The sequence below is a fragment of the Chrysoperla carnea genome, chromosome 1 (genome assembly GCF_905475395.1).
Source record: "Chrysoperla carnea chromosome 1, inChrCarn1.1, whole genome shotgun sequence".
NCBI lineage: Eukaryota > Metazoa > Arthropoda > Insecta > Neuroptera > Chrysopidae > Chrysoperla > Chrysoperla carnea.
In genome coordinates this window covers 60832798-60853109 of record NC_058337.1, presented here as the reverse complement: position 1 = coordinate 60853109, position 20312 = coordinate 60832798, and the positions used below count along the sequence as shown (strand labels likewise).

The 20312-nt window shown below is 28.0% G+C and overlaps 2 protein-coding genes across 2 annotated transcripts; one reads left to right on the top strand and one right to left on the bottom strand.

Moving 5' to 3' along the window:
• Nucleotides 1-5076: 5076 nt before the first annotated feature.
• Nucleotides 5077-6656, bottom strand: LOC123305016 (uricase). Its single transcript, XM_044886609.1, has 3 exons — nucleotides 6521-6656; nucleotides 5942-6444; nucleotides 5077-5712 (listed from the first exon to the last, which is right to left on the bottom strand). Exons 1-3 carry the CDS (start codon nucleotides 6547-6549, stop codon nucleotides 5228-5230), a joined length of 1017 nt encoding a protein of 338 aa, XP_044742544.1. The 5' UTR covers nucleotides 6550-6656; the 3' UTR covers nucleotides 5077-5227.
• Nucleotides 6657-19106: 12450 nt separating this feature from the next.
• On the top strand, nucleotides 19107-19781 carry LOC123305618 (inosine triphosphate pyrophosphatase). Its single transcript, XM_044887387.1, has one exon. The coding sequence runs from the start codon at nucleotides 19202-19204 to the stop codon at nucleotides 19757-19759; it is 558 nt and encodes a 185-aa protein (XP_044743322.1). The 5' UTR covers nucleotides 19107-19201; the 3' UTR covers nucleotides 19760-19781.
• The last annotated feature ends 531 nt before the right edge of the window (nucleotides 19782-20312 follow it).

The following is a 20312-nucleotide window of genomic DNA, read 5'->3' as shown; positions in this document are numbered from 1 at the left end:
TTGTATATTTCCAGTATTTTATGGATTTTATTATTAGACTAGCCGTTACTCTTCCGCTTTGCTAGACTATGTGTATGCATTTACCATCACAAAAATTTCCATTTAAACCACCACCACCCCGGGCTTAAAGCCCCTAAACCAGACCGCTCACTAAGCCACTTTTACCTATTCCTCAATTTAATCATTTGGACTTGACACGCACAAAACAAAAAACATCATAGAACACCCTCGCTGTTTCTTTGAAATTTTTCTGGACAAGTTATCCAACTTTTCTTTCCTTAAAGCTTTAGGCGAACTATTACAATCATTTAAAAAAATAGCATCTAAATCGGTCATTTGTATTTGTATATATTTGAAGGTTTTTCTTATCATTTATATACGTAATATTCTTCACTTGAATCAGAACTTGATGATTCATTTTTTCACAGAAACTCAAATATACATATTTAAAAATTACCTAGTGATCTTTAAATAATTTGCTAGTGAGTCTGCTATATGATTGTTTCTCCGTAAGCCGCAATAAAATCGACAAAAGAATGTTTCATACAACATCTTTGAGTTTTATTAGCTATAATATGCAAAGTCGAACCGGCAGAAATTGGCAAATCATTGAACATAGAAATTTCGAAGAATATAGAAATGATATTTTTTTTTTTAATATTTTTTAAAAATTATTATTATTTTATATAATTTTTATTTTTATTTTTTTGATTTGTCATGACAAATAAGCACCAAATAAAAAGGCATGATGTGTATCAGTCACATGAAAATCAGTTCAGTCGTTTAAAAGTTGTATACTCTCTATTATCGAGAGTTTATCAAATTTCATATTATAATTTTCTAGATATTTCTCATCTATTTCCATGCAACCATAATGTCCCACAGCAAAGTGGGGCGGGTTATAGCTAGTAAACTGTGTTAACATACAGTAGGGAATTTATTGGGAAACACTGAAAATTTAAAAATGGCGAATTCAAAGATGCTGGCGGCTACTCATATTACTCTGTATTAAAACTAGTAGTTTTCTAACTAAAATTGTTGCACCTACCTATCTTAAATGTATATTGTTTTTATCGTAAAATTTCAGTGTCTATAATTGTCTTTCTGTAATTATTAAGTATTTGCTAATATCGTATTCAAATTTGGAACTTTTAAAAGCAAAGGTATTCGAAAAGAAAAATTTATGAGTTCTTTTTTTCGAAAAAGCCGGAACGAAAATATACATTCGAAGGAGAGATAATACAGTTAGGAGAAATATCATATGAAATTTTACTTGAACAATAATTACTATTTTTTATTTTTTATAATACTCCAATCGAAAAAATCTAAAATGGTTTATATTAATGCATGTGATTATTACATATTATAAGCAAACTATAACAGCGGTAAATTTGATCAATTAAATTTTTTCAAACAACGAATAAACTGAATCAGTTATTTTTATCACAGCTCCAAAACGAATCAGTCGACTCTATGGGATATTAAATATACGACGAAATAACGATATACATAATTAAGTATTAAAATTACCCATTTACTATATGTTGTAGTTATTTAAGAACAAACAAACAGAAGAGAGGACTGCTTTGTTTGTTTAAACTCAGATTCCTCCCATTTCAGTCGAATCAATGATTGGGTATTTCATTTCATTGCTAGGGCATTCTTCCATTATATGAAGGAGTGTATACCGCTACCTCAGATTTTGGACAGGGCTTACTATCCTTCACCACCATAAAGAGTAAATGGTTTTGGGTCCACATTGACCAGTCAACAACCCAACAAGACGTTTATTTATTCCCGGATGTTGCTGATGACCTAGGTAAATTTTACGAACTTGATGAATTTGGAGTAGTTTTACAAGAGTAAATGCCAAGTACCAATCAATGAATCGTTTAATAGATTATACTAAGAAATTCTGATTTGAAATAGAATGAACTTGAACCTGATAAGTTCATAATAAATTTGAAGCTATTATCAGTTTTTCATAACAAATCAAATATCAATCAATAAAATATCTCCCTTCATATCAGCAATCATATCTGCAAAACGTTTCTTTTTTCAATATAATTTGAATGTTAATGCTAAAAGTAAGAATATTTTCCTGATAACAAATTTTTTTTCTACTTTCTAAACAAACTTGATAACAATTATGTGAAATTTTTACACAAAAATGTTCACAAACATTGTTATGTGATAAATATATGCCCACCTTTTTTGAAGTAGAACGAAAATAATAATCCAAATAAAAATTATAATTTACCTACTTTACGTTTTTATTTATTCCAACAGACTGTGAACCTTAATGATTACAGGAAGCCAATATTGCAGCGAAATTTATTTAATTTTTTGCCAGCCTTTAAGATCATTGATAACGATAAATTTTATAATAAAACAACTTTTAATTTAAAATCAAATTTTCCGATTTTCACATTTTTAGATATTTTTATACCATGCATATATGAAATATACATAGTATATTAAGTTTAGTCCCAAGTTTGTAACGCTTAGAAATAATGATGCTAGGAAAAAAATTTTGTCATAGCTGTTCATAAAATCACCTAATTAGTCCATTTCCAGTTGTCCGTCCGTCCGTCCGTCCGTCTGTGGTCACGATTACTCAAAAACGAAAAGAGATATCAAGCTGAAATTTTTACAGCGTGGTTAGGACGTAAAAAGTGAGGTCAAGTTCGTAAATGAGCAACATGGGTCAATTGGATCATGGGTCCGTAGGACCCATCTTGTAAACCGTTAGAGATAGAATAAAAGTTTAAATGTTCCTTATAAAAAAATAAAAAACTTTTGTTTGAAACATTTTTTTGTAAACATCACTGTTTACCCACGAGGGCGTTAATTAGGTGCAAATTTTATAGTATGTATTAATATAGGTATATATCTTTTGTTATTTACGTGACGTCATAAAAACAAACAATTGCGCATCAACAATGTCTATACATTTTTGTATGTGTTATGTGATAAAGAAATCAACACTGACTATGCATGGTATTTCAACAATTAACTCAGTCAATTGTTTCTTTTCACTTGTTTTCTTATATGTTGTATATTGTTAAATGAAAAGAATTTAAAATACGATTGATTAAAAAATACCAGAAAATTTGCAGCTGACAAAAGGGTTAAAATCTGGACTGCAATATTGTATAATAAAAAACCATTTTTCAACCCTTCGGCAATCTTTTTTGCATGTATTGTGCTCGAAGTGGCTTTTTTTTAATCATAAAACAAACAAAATGTTGAAAAATACAAAAATCTAAGGACTGAGTTTCGATAAATTTTACATTCGAGTCACGACTTAAACCTTAATTTTTCTTTCCAAACTTATTTTTATCAATCCTAAAGAGGGCAGGCAATAAAAGCATAACAATTAGGCTTTAGGAATTTCTTTGATCTATTACTATGCATATATTTTTATTGTGTAAATTCTCCCGAGGCTAGTGCGTCAATTTTAACATTTAAACTTTTTTTCCACGACTTACAGGCTGGATCCAATGGGCCCGAGACTCAATTGACCTATGTTGCTCCTTTACAAAATTAAAATTGATTTTTACGTCCTGAGGAAGCTACAAAAATTTTAGCGTGATAACTCTTTTTGTTTTCGACTTATCGTGTTGACGGACGGATAATCGAAATTGGACTAAGTAGATGGTTTTATAAACACTTATACCAAAATTTCCTTCGTATATCAGCAATATTTTTAAGCGTTACAAACTTTTGGCTAAAATTAGTATACCTTGATAAATATTTCATATATACTTTTTTACAAACATTCAAAAGTTAACCCAACCTATAATTCTCTCCCGAAAACTTTCTCGTATCATACTTATTGTATATTCAATAGGTCAATAATTCTAAAATAGTATAGTTTACACAGTGAGTCACTTTCAAAAGAAAAAACTTTAAACGAATATCATAGAAAAAAAATTCGTAGATGAATAGCTGCGTTAGCTAAGCCAATTCCCTCAAGATTGAAAAAATAACACATTTTTCTTAAAATCGAATATTGAACTTTTAGTTTTCCAAGAATATTATTTCGAAAATTAAGCGTCTAGGGAGAAAAACCACAAGAGTACTTTTTTGCTTATAACTAATCAAAAATTAAAAAAAAAATATTTTATTTTGAACTCTCCCGCCACTTTCTACTACCAAAACCCTTCTTGTTACCAAATTTTATTCAAATCAGACTTAAATTTCGATTGAGAGTTTACATAAACCTATACATAGTCGAAGGAAATGGAGCCATTGATTTTCTACTGATGATGGAATTTTGAAAAAATTTCTTCAAATGTTCATCGATCCTACCTAATAGATGTCAAAAATGACCATCGTTAAAATTTATATATATTTATACATGCATATACGTATGTACGTATGTATATAGATATATACAAGGTGTCTAGCTAAGTTGGTTACATATGGAAAACTTTTTTATTATAAGGCTTACGAACAAAATTTATTCTCTAGTGAATAGCTGAATGGTAATATTTTTGAACGCAGTGTTAACCTTATAATATACAAGTTTTCCTTCAAATTTTCATCACAAAATCAATGGCTCCATTTCCTTCGACAATTCGATTAAAGTTTGCTACACTGTTATTCTTGAAATATTATGTCTATCGTTATATATAGTCTCATTTGATTAATATCTACCCTTGAACAAAAAGTTTTGTACTGATAAATGCCTTATGTACGGAAAATACTTCCTTGGTTATAGGCTTGAATAACATAGTGTTACCAAAATAATTTTTATGAAAATTATAATTGTTATTTTTATCTCCAACATTCTAGAAAGAATATCATACGTTTTCGGATGAATTTAGATATTTTGACTAACTGAAAAAAAATATACATAAGAAAAATAATAAAAAGAGTATTTTTTTAGAAATTATATATTATAAAAACTTTTTTTTTTTACAAAAACAATTACAAACTTAAATAAAAATAATTTAGAGCTAATTGAAGAAAACATTCTAAATTTTGAACAACATCCAACAATTTAATTTTTTTTTTTAATTTTCTGACTAGAAAAACAAATAGATAATATATTAAACAGTTTAAAATAATTAAATAAATGCTTATTACATAATTAATCGTAAAAGCCCTATCGTATTATACAAATATAATTTTTTTAACATTAATCATTGCCCTGCTGTATACAAATTATTATATCGAAATACTGAACAAGAACTATTATTTAAATAAAGAAATAAAATGATCATAATTTCGATGAAACTTGTTTACGGTCCAATCGCGCATAAATAATACCGCTTGGTTTGTCAACTGGATGATAAACTTCCTTATTTTCACCTTTTACAACGCTAGGTGGGAATTTCGACATATTTATTGTTAAATAATGTTTATTTGGCATGGTCATCTCAATTTTACTAATTTGACTAACACGATCCAATGCCATTTTTGATGCTAAATACAATGTATTTTGTACTGATGGTGAATAGATTCCAGTATCTGGTGGTCCAGCAAATTTATCTAATATACAGTCTTTAACTTCTTCCCAAACTTTATCAAAATTAACACCGTATGCAGTAGAAAATTCCCAATTTGCTGCTACTACTGTTGAGAACACACGATCATTCGCATCCGGTAATGTACGATATTCATCTTGAACGAAGTCAGTAAATGAGCTTTGTGTGGTTTTCAATACACGTAAACCACGTAAGCCTCCAGTTATTTTTGGTGAATCTGTTGACAAAAATAAGTATATTATTAAGTGTTCAAAATTCAAACTGAAGATGACTACTTCATTGAAATATTATAATACGAAGCTTTTGAACATACATTTTTCCAACGCTATATTTTTCTACTGTAGAATATTCGGTATCATAAAATAGTACTGTCATCAAAATGACACATTATTTTTGAAGGAAGTGAAAAGATAATTTTACAGTTTATATACAATGACAAAACTTACCATTTCGTCGGACATTAACCGTACAGAATCGTACTGCTGTTGGTGAAAAAATAAACGCATGATTGTGAGCACGACCATCCACTTGTAATCGTTCCCAAGGATATTCCTCCACACTGACAGTAACCTCTTCAACGTGAGGATATACATACAAGAAATGATTGCATATTAACAATGCAAATTCCTCAGGTGTTTTAACTCCATGTTTCTTTGCCAAGACATAAACAGTGTTACGTTGTGAATCTGTTGCAATAATATCTTTATTATCTCCATCCAAAAAGTCCTTTTGTGTAGATAGACGTAGATGAGTATCAACTTCGTATTCACGGATTGTATGAAGAACACCATCTCGATGTACATGCATTAATTTAACATGATTTTTTCCATAGCCATATTTACCAAATTCATATTTGTCGCGATTCAGATGATCTTGACTAATTTTTTCCAATTTTTCAACTGGTTTACTAGTTGCTGCCGAAGCATTTACTTTTCTTACACCCATCACTCTAAAAATGTGGAGAAAAAAAAAACATTAACAAATTTCGCTGTAAAAAAATAGAGCAATGTGGTGTTAATACTTACTTGTCACTGTGAGACCATTGACGAGACATTTTGAAAATGTTTTGTTATTTTATAAATGGTAAAGGAAAACAATTAATATTTCGATTAGAAATAATCGAAATTATTCAATTGTTGGAATAGGGTATTACTGAGTAACTCAAATTGAGTGTATGATTTTAAATGAAAATAATTGTCCGTTATATAGGCAGAAAATTTTGATCTTTGCATCACGTGAATCAAATAAAATAGTATGTAAAATAATAATATCAACTTGTCCTTGTTGAGTGTTTAATATATTTTATCCTTCTTTCTTTAAATCAATTAATTTTGTTATCTTTTTTCATAAATTGATAACAATTTATGAGTATGTATCATCCATGTTTTGCTTATGTCCGTTCGTATTAACATAATATGAATTATATTTTGAACATTATCGTCACAAAAATTTGAACCTTAGAGGTCATAATGAATATAATTTTGAATAAAAATTGTGTGTCGATATCAGGAGCATTATCAAAAAGGAGATTTTTTTAATGTACTTGTTTGTTTTTTTTTTTGCAAATTTTGTACCAAAATTATATTTTCTAAATATTTGTTCAAAGTATTTTATTTTTTATCAATATATTTTTAAAAGTTTTAATAAATAAATAAATAAAAATATCTGGTACAAGAACGTGACATAAAACCGGAAGAAATATAAAGCCTTTAAAAATTATTAAATTCCCGTTATGAGAAGTCTGTTTTTTGAAATCGAAATTTTCAACATATCATTACCTTTCATATAGTTAGGAAAAGGCATTAAGACCAATTTTGGAGAAGAATGAAAATTGAAAATTTGTTCTTGTTTAAGAATTTGTTTATTTTTCAAGAAAATGCAAATTTGCTCTCCATTGAGAATTTTTTTTATTTTTTCAAATAAATATGCATAAAAAATCAAACATGAAAAAGGGGTGAACGTTGCATCAAATCAGACATGTTTGTTTTTTGAAAAGTTGTTTGCAATGAAAAGGGAATTTTAAATCTAAGGTTTCGACCTCGGCAAACGACCAGACCATACCGAAACGTAAGAAAAAAATCCAAAATTTTGACCTTTTTCATCAAAAATTGTAGAATTTATTTTTAAAGAGAGTTAATAATAAAGAATATGCAACAATTTAAAATCAAGCCGGTTTTTATAGGTCCGATTGTTTTGGAGATACAGCTTGTCAAAGTTTGTCCATTTTTTCGCAACGTATATGATTTTTCGCAAAATTTCATCTTGTTAGAGATAGAGCAAAAGTTTAATGGTAAAAAATGTTCTTATAAAAAAATAAACAACTTTTGTTTGAAACATTTTTTCGTAAAGATCACTGTTTACCCGTGAAGGCGCAAATTAGAACAAACGTTTTGTGTTCATTTTCCCCAAAATTATTAAAGAATTTGAAATTTATTATTTTGAAATAGTAGGTTTAAAAAAATTCTGTACTTACTTTTTTATTAGCTATAAATAAAAAAACTCGTATTTGTTGGGTTTCTCAGTTATTTAATAAATAATGTTTGTTTCGAAAGATTTTCGATTCCCAATTTCATTTCCTTAGTCTTCAAAGAATTATATTTTTAAATTTAAATTAATATAAGAAACATCTTAAACTGTTTTTGATAGTTTTTATTTTATTTTAACGACCCGCCCTCCTCTTTTTAAAATTTGTAATAATTTTAATAATCATAATTTGATATATATTTTGAAACAACTGACCATAAAATAATTTGATGGAACGACATCCAAAACTAAGTGTTATTACAGCATTAATCAATTTTCACCAGATTACAATTTGCCAAATTGATAAATCATTTAATTAAATCGTTATTTTTCGAAATGTTGCGTCAAAGAAACCCATTAATGGTATATAGTCAGTTGCATAAGGATCAGAATCTCGATCCATTACCTGGAAATTTCGATTCACTAAACGCAATCGTAAGAACATGAATGTAGCGGTTTTTCTTTTACGAATTGAAAAATAAGCGTATAGAAAGTTTATGTGCAAAGATCATGATCTTTAAATCAAGCAAAAGCATGATATTTGTTCATGCACTGTAACTCTGGTCTGTTCTTTTTCAGTTACATCTTTTCTCTACAATGTTAAGTGCAGTATATGACAGACACAACCTACACAAGCAGGATTTAATGTAATGAATGAGATAAATTGAAAAATTTGAGAAGTTTATTTTATTGGTTTTCCCTCTATTGAATTATTTTTATCTTGTATTGCACAAATTGATTATTTTAACGGCTCGTGAACTATGAAAGAACTAAGTAGGTTTGATTTAAATTTCCTGTATTTCGTACATTGGATACATGAACAGGTCATAATTCCATATGGAAAATATTGTAAAGGATGTCCTTACGTTTTATTTTCAAACAAACCGTGGAATAACTTCCCAGCATACTACACACACGAATAACTTTCCAGCATTCTAAATAGATATAAAAAAAAATTGACCAACTCGAAAAGACTCGATCGAATGTTATAAAATTCTTTGTGGATCATATTTCAGTCGATATCAAATTTTGTTCGCGCGATATCGATCAGGAAGAATTTTAAAAAATCTGTAAAACAGAAAATTTAACGGAAATGCCTTAAATAATTGTTGTTTGAAGGAATCCAAATAATTATAATGACGGCGACCGATCGGCACTCTGATCGGTACTCTGATTCGGTACTCCACCCACTTTGAGGGCTTAATAATATCGGTTAAAAAGCTATTTGCTAATAGGGTATCATAATAACAGATTTTTTCAATATACGTATTGATTTATACAAATAAAATTTACAAAATTAAAAAAACCTCCGATAAACACTTAAAACTCTCCATTAAATTACTTTTTTTCTTATAACTCTCTCTCCAAACTGAACCGATTTTGAAGCAAATAGCCTCTTTTAAAGTTACTTATTGTTGTTGTTTACGTTTAATCATGCACACGATATTTACATCATGGTCTATATTTTGACTATATTTTGATGTAATATGTTACATACAGGCGTAAACTAAATATTGACAAATATCTTGTCTAGTAATCTTAATTAAAGAGAATTGAAAAAAATACACTCGAAACCAGGACTCGAACCCGGACTTTTTGGATTCATGTCAAGCGCCAATGCCACAACGCCAATGCCACAAGCAACGATGCCACAGACACGTGGTCAGACAGTAAATAATATTCTGATTGGGTAGAGTCCGCTTGCAGTTTCACTACCTATGGGATTTTGTAAAAATTTATATTTTAATTCAATGATTACCTGTTAATATCTATCAATTTTTTATCTGAACTCAGATAACCAGAGTACTTAGAAAAAAGTGATGGTTATTTAGCGGCTGGAATTACAAATATATCTTCATTAAAAATGCAAAAGAATATATTCAATGTTTTATTATAAAATTGCAATACAGCGTAGATGAAAGGGACACTCTTAACAAATAGGAAATAATAAATTTATTTCAAAATGTTGCACCACAAAATAAATAATAAAGAAAAGTTACATTTAAATATAACATGATCAAAATTTATCAAAGAAAATATAAACGGATCATTTCCTGATAATATGTTTAAAAATACAAAATGAATCAATAATTAATTCTAAATATAAATTTTACACGAGATTTAATTATTAATTAAATAGTTAGTGCTAAAATAAGATAATTAAGTTTTAAATTAGTTAAATATAATTGATAAATAATCTGCCTCACAGAGAAGACTTTCCGTTGACATTTTTAGCTAACCCGTTCACCAAGTTCAATCAGTTATATCAGTTAGCATGTTTTCCTCGTAACATTCTCGCACAATATTATAACACTAGTTCGATTTTCATCTAGGCGTATAGCTATCACGAGTATGACAGAGTACATGCGTTAAGCAATGCATCTAAGTAAGAGGTATTATAGATTTTATATAAAATGTCTTTTAAGCTATACAACAGTTCTTCTGTTGTATACCTGCAGATAGTGGGGTCAACACATGTATATAATACCTCTCACTTAGCATTGCTTAACGCATGTATTATGTCATACTCGTGATATTTATAAGCCTAGATGTAAATCGAACTAGTGGTATATAAATTTTATTATGCTTACTAGAAATTATTTATGTGTGCAACTGCAAGATAGAATTTATTATACGTTGATGTTTCTTTACCTTTTTCCCATTATAATCTGAACGGTTACGTTACTGAACGGTTTGTTTTGCATTATTTACTTGTATCAAATGTACGTAATTATTACTCCCATTTATAAGCATATTTTGTCATTGATAATAATTACTCCTAGAAAAGGATTTGTTGATTAGGTAGTTACTATTAGTTTAAGACGCACCAAATTTACAGAGTGTAGTTTGGAATCAATTTTATTAAACCAGTCTTTATACAGGGTGTTGCATTTAAGATGAAGACACCCGCATATTTTTCGTGATTTATAGGAACATTGATTTGAAATTTTGTACAGTCATACAGGGTGATGGTGCACATTTTAAGATACTTCGGTCCACACTCAAATTACTACAAGTTTATTGAAATACTTGAACACATAATACTATTAAATTATCAATTTGTCCAGTTTTTACATTCCGGTTATAAAATTAAAAATAAATTTTTATAACTAGAGTGCTATGGAATGTAAAAACTGGACAAATTGATAATTTAATAGTGTTATGTATTCAAATATTTCAATGAACTGGTAGTTATTGTGAGTAAAGACCAAAATAATGAAAACATTAAAAATGCGAATTTTGTCATGAAAATCGGTATATGGTTATAAAGTAATATTCTAAGCAACTTTTTCTAATACTTTTTTTTCGTTATCTCTATAACTGTCTCTGAGGCTAAGCTAAATTTTAAGAATAGCCCTATTTTTCAATTTGTAGCAGGCTGAGTTTAAAATTCCTATTTCGGTTAAGTATCTTAAATAATGTGTAATCACTCAACTCCCTATATGAATTTCAAATCGATATTCCTATAAATTACGAAAATTAAGATAAGTAAGTAATAATTAATGAGAATAAATAGAATTTTCAAAAAATTAAAAAAATTCCTCTATGTTTCTGTTCTTATTTGAATACTGACCAAAAGCTGTTATGTCCTCTAATCATAAAAAAAAGTCTGAAACTTCTATAACTTGTTATAGTTGTCCAAAATTTGTTTCCGCAAAATTTAAAATCATTCATCCAGGGTTATCTATCTCCGTTAAATACATTTGTTTAAATTTATTAACATCTAGTCACTACCCAGTACCCACCTGCTTCGCTAGACGATTCTTACTTTCTTCCAACATAACTAAGAACTTCTTATAACAGAATTAATATAAAGATTGAAAAATAATAGAAAATTAATATAAAGAACGACAAGATATTAATAGAATTTATGTAAAAGGATATTAATAAGAATAAATTCAAAATATGTGTTATATTATTGTTTATTTTCCTTTTAAGAATAAATAAAATTTCCAGAATTTTACGAAATTCACTAGAATTGTTTTAGCTTTAAAAAAAATTATGAAAAGATTAGCTTTTTACACAGTAACCTTACACTAAAAGATAACTCCAAATGAAGATAAAAAACTTCTACAGAATGTAAATTATAAATTACTGAAATGTATGTTGTAGTAGCCAAATTTCGTAATTTTTCTATACTCAAATTTCTTTGCTTCCATTATCGCAAAAATAAAGTTAAAATATTAATTTTCCATGCTATAACCGATGTAACCTCTAAGTTAATTTCCCTATAAAACAGTATCAACAGTTCAACACATCCAATTTTTTGCTATTCTTGCCTAAACGGAAGTTTTAACAAATAATAGCCTTTCGAAAACTTGTTTAGCCTCTGCGTAGGTATTGAATTTTGAAGATCTTTTAGGCAAGCCTATTTATAGTCTAAGAGTTGAGCGACAAAAAATTGCAAGCATTTACTAACAGCTGATTTTGTGGTAATTACGTTATATTGGGGGAGTAGAGAAATAGCTTGCCGTCAGTCAGCTGGTTTCTGAAGTGTTTGGCCTGAGGGTGGCTTTAACTTTGAAAAATGGCGTTGTAATCAAACCACTTCTATCTAAGTTTGAAAAAATTTTGACCCCATTTACAAAAATAATGGATACTTTGTCTGCTTTTACTAGAATATAATTTTGATTTTTTTCATTTTAAATTATTTTAGGTTACCGTTTACGTTACCTGCTTCTTAAAAAATATGGCTCATTTGGTTATCAGATGGATGATGTTCAACCTTATACACGTCTCCTAGACGATTAAAATAGATTAAGGGATACAAAAATATTTGTGATTTTAAAAAAACTTTCTGTTTCAGATTCAAACCGAATTTAGTTTGTCAATAAAAATTTGAAACTTTATATCAAAAAGAAATAGATAACTTTTAATAAAAAGATGTTACTGATGGAATTTTTTTTTTTTTTTTTTGTTATAATTACACGAATAATTAAATTAACATGCCGTATACAAATTACTACTTTACAAATGAACACGATGCGTTCACACATATGTCTTGTCTATAATAATTTGTTCGTACTTAATAACTTTTTTTTTATTGATAACTTTTTAATCCAGATATGGTCCAATGATTTTGAACTGGATTCAAATGTTATACAAATTTTATCAAAATGTACTACTGTAATATATTTTTAAGAACACTTACGGGGTGTACCAAGAATAGATTCAAAAGAAATTACATTAGATTTAGTCCAATTTACAGTACCTAACTAAATAGTAATTTTAGTTAAATTTTAACGTTTTTATGTAAGTTGTGTTTCAATTGTAACATTTATTTAAGAGCTTAACATTCTTGAAAGAAATTTGCATTCGAGTTCATATTATTTGATAATGTACTTGATTTTAAAATTATCGAATAAGGAATTCGATTTTTTTATGATTCCAGAGCTACTTATACCAGAAACGTTTTCTATGTGTTTTAAATATACGATCAAATTTTCATCAAAAACACTCTATTCCGATGTAACAAGAAGGCTGCGATTCCGAAACATACCGTAGGTAATAACAAAAGATCAGTGTATTATGAATTTTTTCCCAAACTGCATTTAAAAAAGAAAAAATTTATATGTAAAACAAGTGAAAACCAGCAATTGAAATATCCTGTACAGAAAGTGTTGAATGTCAGTGCTTGCATTATTTTTATTAAATTATAAGAGTTTAAAAAACCAACCCAATTATTTGATTTTCAAAAATATCGAAAAAATTTTCTAAAATTTTGTTTTGTTTTTCGAGAATTTTTCACAAAATTACTAATTGAAACTACTTACAAATTTTCAATTCGATATTTTTTATAGTTTTGGAGAAAATGGACTCATGGGTAAAAAGTGATGTTCACGAAAATGTTTCAAACAAAAGTTGTTTATTATGAACATCTTTTAAATTTAAACTTTTGTTCCGTCTCTAACGGTTTCTTCTTAAAAGTAAAATGACCCCATTGACTACAATTGCTCATTTACGAACTTACGCCCTTATGAGCAACTCTCTTTTTGCATTCTGAGCACACTATCAAAATTTCAGCTTCATATTTCTTTTCGCTTTGGAGTTATCGTCATCACGAATGAACATACGTACAGGTGGACAGACAACCGAAAATGAACTAGATGATTTTATGAACACCTATTTCAAAATTTTGTTCGTATCATCAATATTCCTAAGCGTTACAAACTCGAGACTAAAATAAGTATATAGCTTGACAAGTATTTCATATATACAATATATAATGTTTATTTTACGACCCTCGACCATAAGGTTGGACTTGCTGAGCCTCCAACATTCTATCCTTAGGTTGTTTACTGTTTTTCATGATCCAACAGCCACAGATATGGCCTTTCCGACAGCATTCAACTAAGAGAAGAGCAACTGTTGTCCCTTATCAGTGTTACCGAGCCATTAAACTGCAAACAATACTGTTGGGACAAAAAAATTTTATCATAAGAACTTTATATCTGGTTTACCTATATGATACTTTTATATAAATATTCATTTCAAATAATTACCTAAGCATTCTTAACGAAATTCAGTTGTCAGTTTTCTTCATCATTTTGTCAAACCGATTATCATAAAACATTTTTCCTTGTATTTGTTACAAAACGAAGGTTGTATTTTATTTGGTTTTATAGCCTAAAAAGATTCCAATAATATCTTTAAACTTTCACTAAAAATACAAATACACTCAAAATATTTATCTTTATGAAAGTTAAGAATTGTTTACTTATGAAATATTTCAAAGCGAAAGAACTACTTATTATATAAAATTAATTATATACAGTTCTATAAAACAAAACTTTTTACGCATCATGCATCAAACGCGATTACGCATCATAAAAAGGAATAAGATGCTTTTTATTTCCTGATTATCAATTTCAGTATATCCTCCTGTAACATGCTGTAACTTACTACACCATGCACTATTGCCATTATATAGATAATATTATAACCAGTTTATTGTACTAGACAGTTAATCTATATACTCCGGTAAATACTAGAATTTAATCCAATAAGTCATGACATTTAATGTTATAGTTCAATTTATTAATATCAATATTTTATAATTTAAATTATAAATAAATAAACTAATTAATGCCAACGTTTATATGTTAATGTATATTTAATATTTAAAAATTAAAAAAACTGTTAAAATTATTTTATTTACCAGAATAATCGGGAAATATTGTATTATTGTTTATATTTAACAAATATAATTGAAATGAATAATATATAATCGTTTAAAAATATATTATTACAAAGATCCAAAATAAAAGAACTAATTTACACTAGAAAAGTTTTTAAACTGATTGAAAGTATTAATAGAGATATAGTTTTAAAAAGCCAATGGATAAAGAACTTTTGGTATTTTTAGCAAACCCTATATTTCTAACTTTTATTTTATTATCTTTCGTGCATTAGATATGGACTCACTTATTTACATGTATTCCGACGCGACGGTCCCTATAAATCCACTCATGCTTGAATAAACATTTTAGTTCTAAAAAAATGTTCCAATTTTCTAATTTTCCATTTGGCCCCCGATAAAGTTTGTATACCTTCGCTCTTTAGACAAAAAAAATTGAAATGTTACTAAAAATGCAACATTTTGAGCAAAAATTACAGTTGACCTAAAGTTTAATGATAATATTAATTGTACTTTTTATACTCTGTATATGAATTATATATTAAAATATCAAAATATAATAATTTTAGTCCCAAGTTTGTAACGCTTAGCAATATTGAAGATAAAAACAAATTTTTGTATAGGTGTCCATAAAATCACCTAATTAGACCAATCCCGTTTGTCCGTCCTGCAGTCCGTCTGCTCGCCCGTGGTAATTATAATCAAAAACGGAAAGAGATATCAAGCTGTTTTTATAGCGTACTCAAGACGTAAAAGTGACTTTGAGTTCGTAAATGAGCAACAAAAATAAATGTAAAAATGTTCCTTATAAAAACTAAGACTTGTTTGAAACATTTTTTAGTAAACATCATTCTTTTCCCGTAAGGGAGCAAATAAGGGCAAATTAAATTAAGTGATAACATGACTAGAAAATACTTTTTTTTAGTTTTCGTCTTTATAAACTTTTCTTACTTATTAAAAATAATGCAAGCACTGACATTCAACACTTTCAATAAATAACTCAGTCAATTGTTTTCACTTGTTTTTCTAAAGTTTTTATTCTTCCATTAGCACATAGTCTTCTTTCAGAATGTATAAAAAAAAAAAAAAATTGTATGACTTTTTCCTTTCGTTATTCTGTTGCGAATATGAGGCCTTAGATACCTCTCCTTTGTTGAGTAAGTTATTTTCTGCTTTACTTACAAACCTAAAAGCATATTGAGAAAAAATTCAACATTGAAGTATCTCTCTGACGATTCTTTACAAGTAATTTTTATTTTCTCCTTTTAATTTATGCATTTAATACTCGGTTTTAGAAGCGAACTTAGTTCTTAGCCAGACATCATTTGTAATGGTCAATGCAGTGTGGAAATGGTATTCAAGAAAAAATATGAATAATTTATTCCTCTTAACTTAACTCTATACTTTGAGAAAAGAATAGTTAGTCATCTAAAATAAACATAAAATAAAATATTGCATATCGATAAAAACTTTGTTTTATAAATATTCATAATTTTTGCAAACTTATAATGATAAGATAACGATTATATATAATAAATAAACTACTTTTGTTAAACAAAGATATATTTACATAAAAAATTACGTATCTTCATAAAATAAAATATTCTCTCACTCACTTTAATGTTCACAATATTTGCAAATAATTTTAGATGACATTTGGATATCACCTTCCTCTTTTTATTCAATTAAATAAAATTTTACATCCTATTAACGTAAATTAATCAGGAAAATTTCCTCAAAACTATAAATATCTGGTATTTGCCAAATAGATATTTATTTCTGTAATTAATTAAGAGTGAATGTACAACGAACGTACTATAATTATTGTAAAACGTATTTAAATTAAATAAAAATAGTGTTACTTAAAAAAATGTGAGGTCAAAACTGCTAGCCAATTGTTACAACTAATTAAATTATTAAAAGTGTTACTAAAATATGGAAAATTAAGGGATTCTATTAATTAACTTCCAAATATGGAAGTTAATGGGTCCGATTTTTGGAAGCGAAATTTTCAACATATCTTTACGATTCATGGTCAGAACAAGGCATTAACACCAATTTAGACGAGAAGTATGTGTGTATGTGTACGTACGTACAACGGTAGCCACATCCGTAGTCATTTTTTTCCAAATCGATATCGCTTGTACGAAAAATAATACCCACTTCGTATATGATTCGAACACAATATGGTCCGAACAGAATACCATAACATTCGATAGAGTTGTTTTCGAAAAATGTATTTTATTTTTATAACTCTATTATAATGGGAAATTATGTGTGTGGACCTCAAGGATCCACCATACGGCTTGTTAATTGTGCAATATTAATGAAATTTAAATAGTGATAGGAACATGGTTGTGTAATTTTTACTACAAACAAAATTTTTTTTAATAAACTTTTATTCAATTTTTCGAAAGAATTTGAAATTGTTAGCAGTTTTTTCCCTGGCATCTTTTGAAGCCGACGCCAGTCGTATCAGTAAAAAAAATGTGAACATTAGACGTAATAAATAATTTTCGTAATGAAATTATTGTTAGAAGTATTGAAAATTATATTTATTAATCTTTTGTGCACATTGATGAGTTTTGTGCACCTTAATGAGTTGTGAGTTTAAACTAATAAATACTTTAAAATTTGCTAATTTATACGTTATGAAACATTTTTCATTGGGTGGTAAATATTATTGATTCCTGAAATTTTCCTTGACCAGAAATCTGATTTAATTTTTGTCTAAGCCAAAACAGATTTTGTGATCAGTGCTGTGAAAAAGACAATAATAAAAACTGGTATAAAATTGAAAACCTTTCAAGTTTCAAAACATTGTAAATCAAATTGTAAATTGCACAGTTTCAAAATATTGTCGACGTTATTTAATAGCCAATTGAATGTAAAAGTACCTTAAAATTGAATGATTTTGTCAATAAGCATTTTTTTCTTAAAAAATCTTTGTTTCGTTGGATCAACAATTCAGTAAGTTTTTAGTGTAGATATACCTACGTAAAGTCTAAAAACTATTTTAATAATTAGACTTTGAATGCTTCGTTACGAATGTGCTGTCTCAGAGACGAAAAATTCTAGGTTAATATGTTCAAAATTTAGTGTTCTTATAAAGAGTCTTTCATATTGCCAATTGATTATTCAATTCGTCTGTGTGGTCCTACTTTGTGGTTATATACCTCACGTTGCTCAATGTTATTTCACCACGTCTAATTTTTTACTGCAAATTGTTCCAAAAGATGTCTGCTGAAGTGGCACCTAATAGGCTTGAGTCCTAAATGAAGTGTATGGATAGTAAGTTTGGTGATCACGAAAATTGCGAATTTAACCGTGTCCCTAGTGTCGAATTTATAGAAAATGGGATATTCTGTTTCAGTGTTTTGTCTGAAATTACCGCAAGTTAAATAAAATTTATCTGCAACAGGCAAGAAATTTATAAGTTTCGAAATTACAGTATATTAATTTCGGGTGTTGACGTGATACAGAACATATTTATTTAGTACATACATGACTTATTTATTTAGTACATACATGACTTATTTATTTAGTCTCTTCTTCTTTTAGTATTTAGTCTATACTAATATTCTTTAAAAAATATACATATTACGAAAGATGACAATGGGTTTAAAAAAATTATCGAAAGGGTCGAAAAATGGACGACAATTATTTATGCAAATTGTTTTCCTTCTTGCCCGCTTGATTAAATTGATTAAGTTAAGACGGCCCTGGTAGGTAAGAAGTTCCCGAATTAAGTAGTGTTTGGTATTCGTATTCTTTGGTGTAAGTAAGACTGTAAGCAATGCCTAGTGACCAAGTAATTGTCCGACATCTATTGAGAAGCTTTGAAACCCATGTATGTAGAGTGGTTTGTTTATTAGCTAAACACAAACACTTTGAAACGGCTGCTGCTAGCTTGTAGACAATAAGTCAACTATTGCTATTCATAACCTTACTTCTTATTCGATTTTCATATATTATCTAATATTAAAATGGAATAAAAGCATATCCTTTCATAAAATTTAACTTGAAATATTATAAGGTTAAAAACATGGGTTCAAGAACAATAACTTTTGTCACGGGTAATGCAAAAAAATTAGAAGAAGTATGTGCTGTGATTGGAAAGTCAATTTCAATTGTGAATAAAAAAATTGATTTACCAGAATTACAAGGTGAAATAAATGATATTTGTAAAAAAAAATGTTTGGAAGCAACAAAACATGTTAAAGGACCTGTAATGATTGAAGACACGTGTTTATGTTTCAACGCTTTACATGGTTTACCTGGACCATATATAAAATGGTTCTTAGATAAATTAGGACCTGAAGGTCTTTATAAACTGTTAGAGGGCTGGGAAGACAAATCAGGTGAAGCAGTGTGTACTTTTGCTTATTATTCTGGTGATGAAACAGATGAAGTGTTAATATTTCAAGGTATTTGCAAGGGTACAATAGTACCGCCAAGAGGGTCACGTGATTTTGGTTGGGATCCTTGCTTTCAACCAGAAGGCTATGATAAAACGTACGCTGAATTACCGAAAGAAGAAAAAAACAAAATATCTCATAGAGCCAAAGCTCTTCAATTGTTAAAAGATTATTTTAATAAATAATATTTAGTATTTTTCTAGTTAATTTATGTATTTCAATACAAATAATTTCTTACTAGAATGGTGTTTTATTTTTTTATTTTACGGTATTACAACATTTAATTTATGGTAGTCTTTATAAATTCTGTTATATACTTGAAAAACGATAAGAGAATAACAAACAAAACGCCTCATTTTTGTCCTAGTTAAAAACTAATTAATAGAAGAATTTTTTTTTTTTTTAAACTTTGTATGACATTAAAGAAAACTTTTTATCATTCTTCATATCCTTTGTAAAATACATATATTTCGAAAGATAATATTAAATAGAAAACATTTTTTTTCTAAAAATTTCCCTTGAATATTAACATTGAAACTCACTAGAATGTCATATATGTTATTTATTAGTTTAAAAACTTTAATATCCAGATATTCTAAAGAGTCAGGTTTTCGATTGAACCATAACTGTTGCGCACATAGTTTCGTACTTAAAATATCATGAGGATTTAAGAAATTCTGTTTTTGTATTTTTACAAAAAATTCAAAATTTTTTAATTAATTTTACATTTAAAATGGA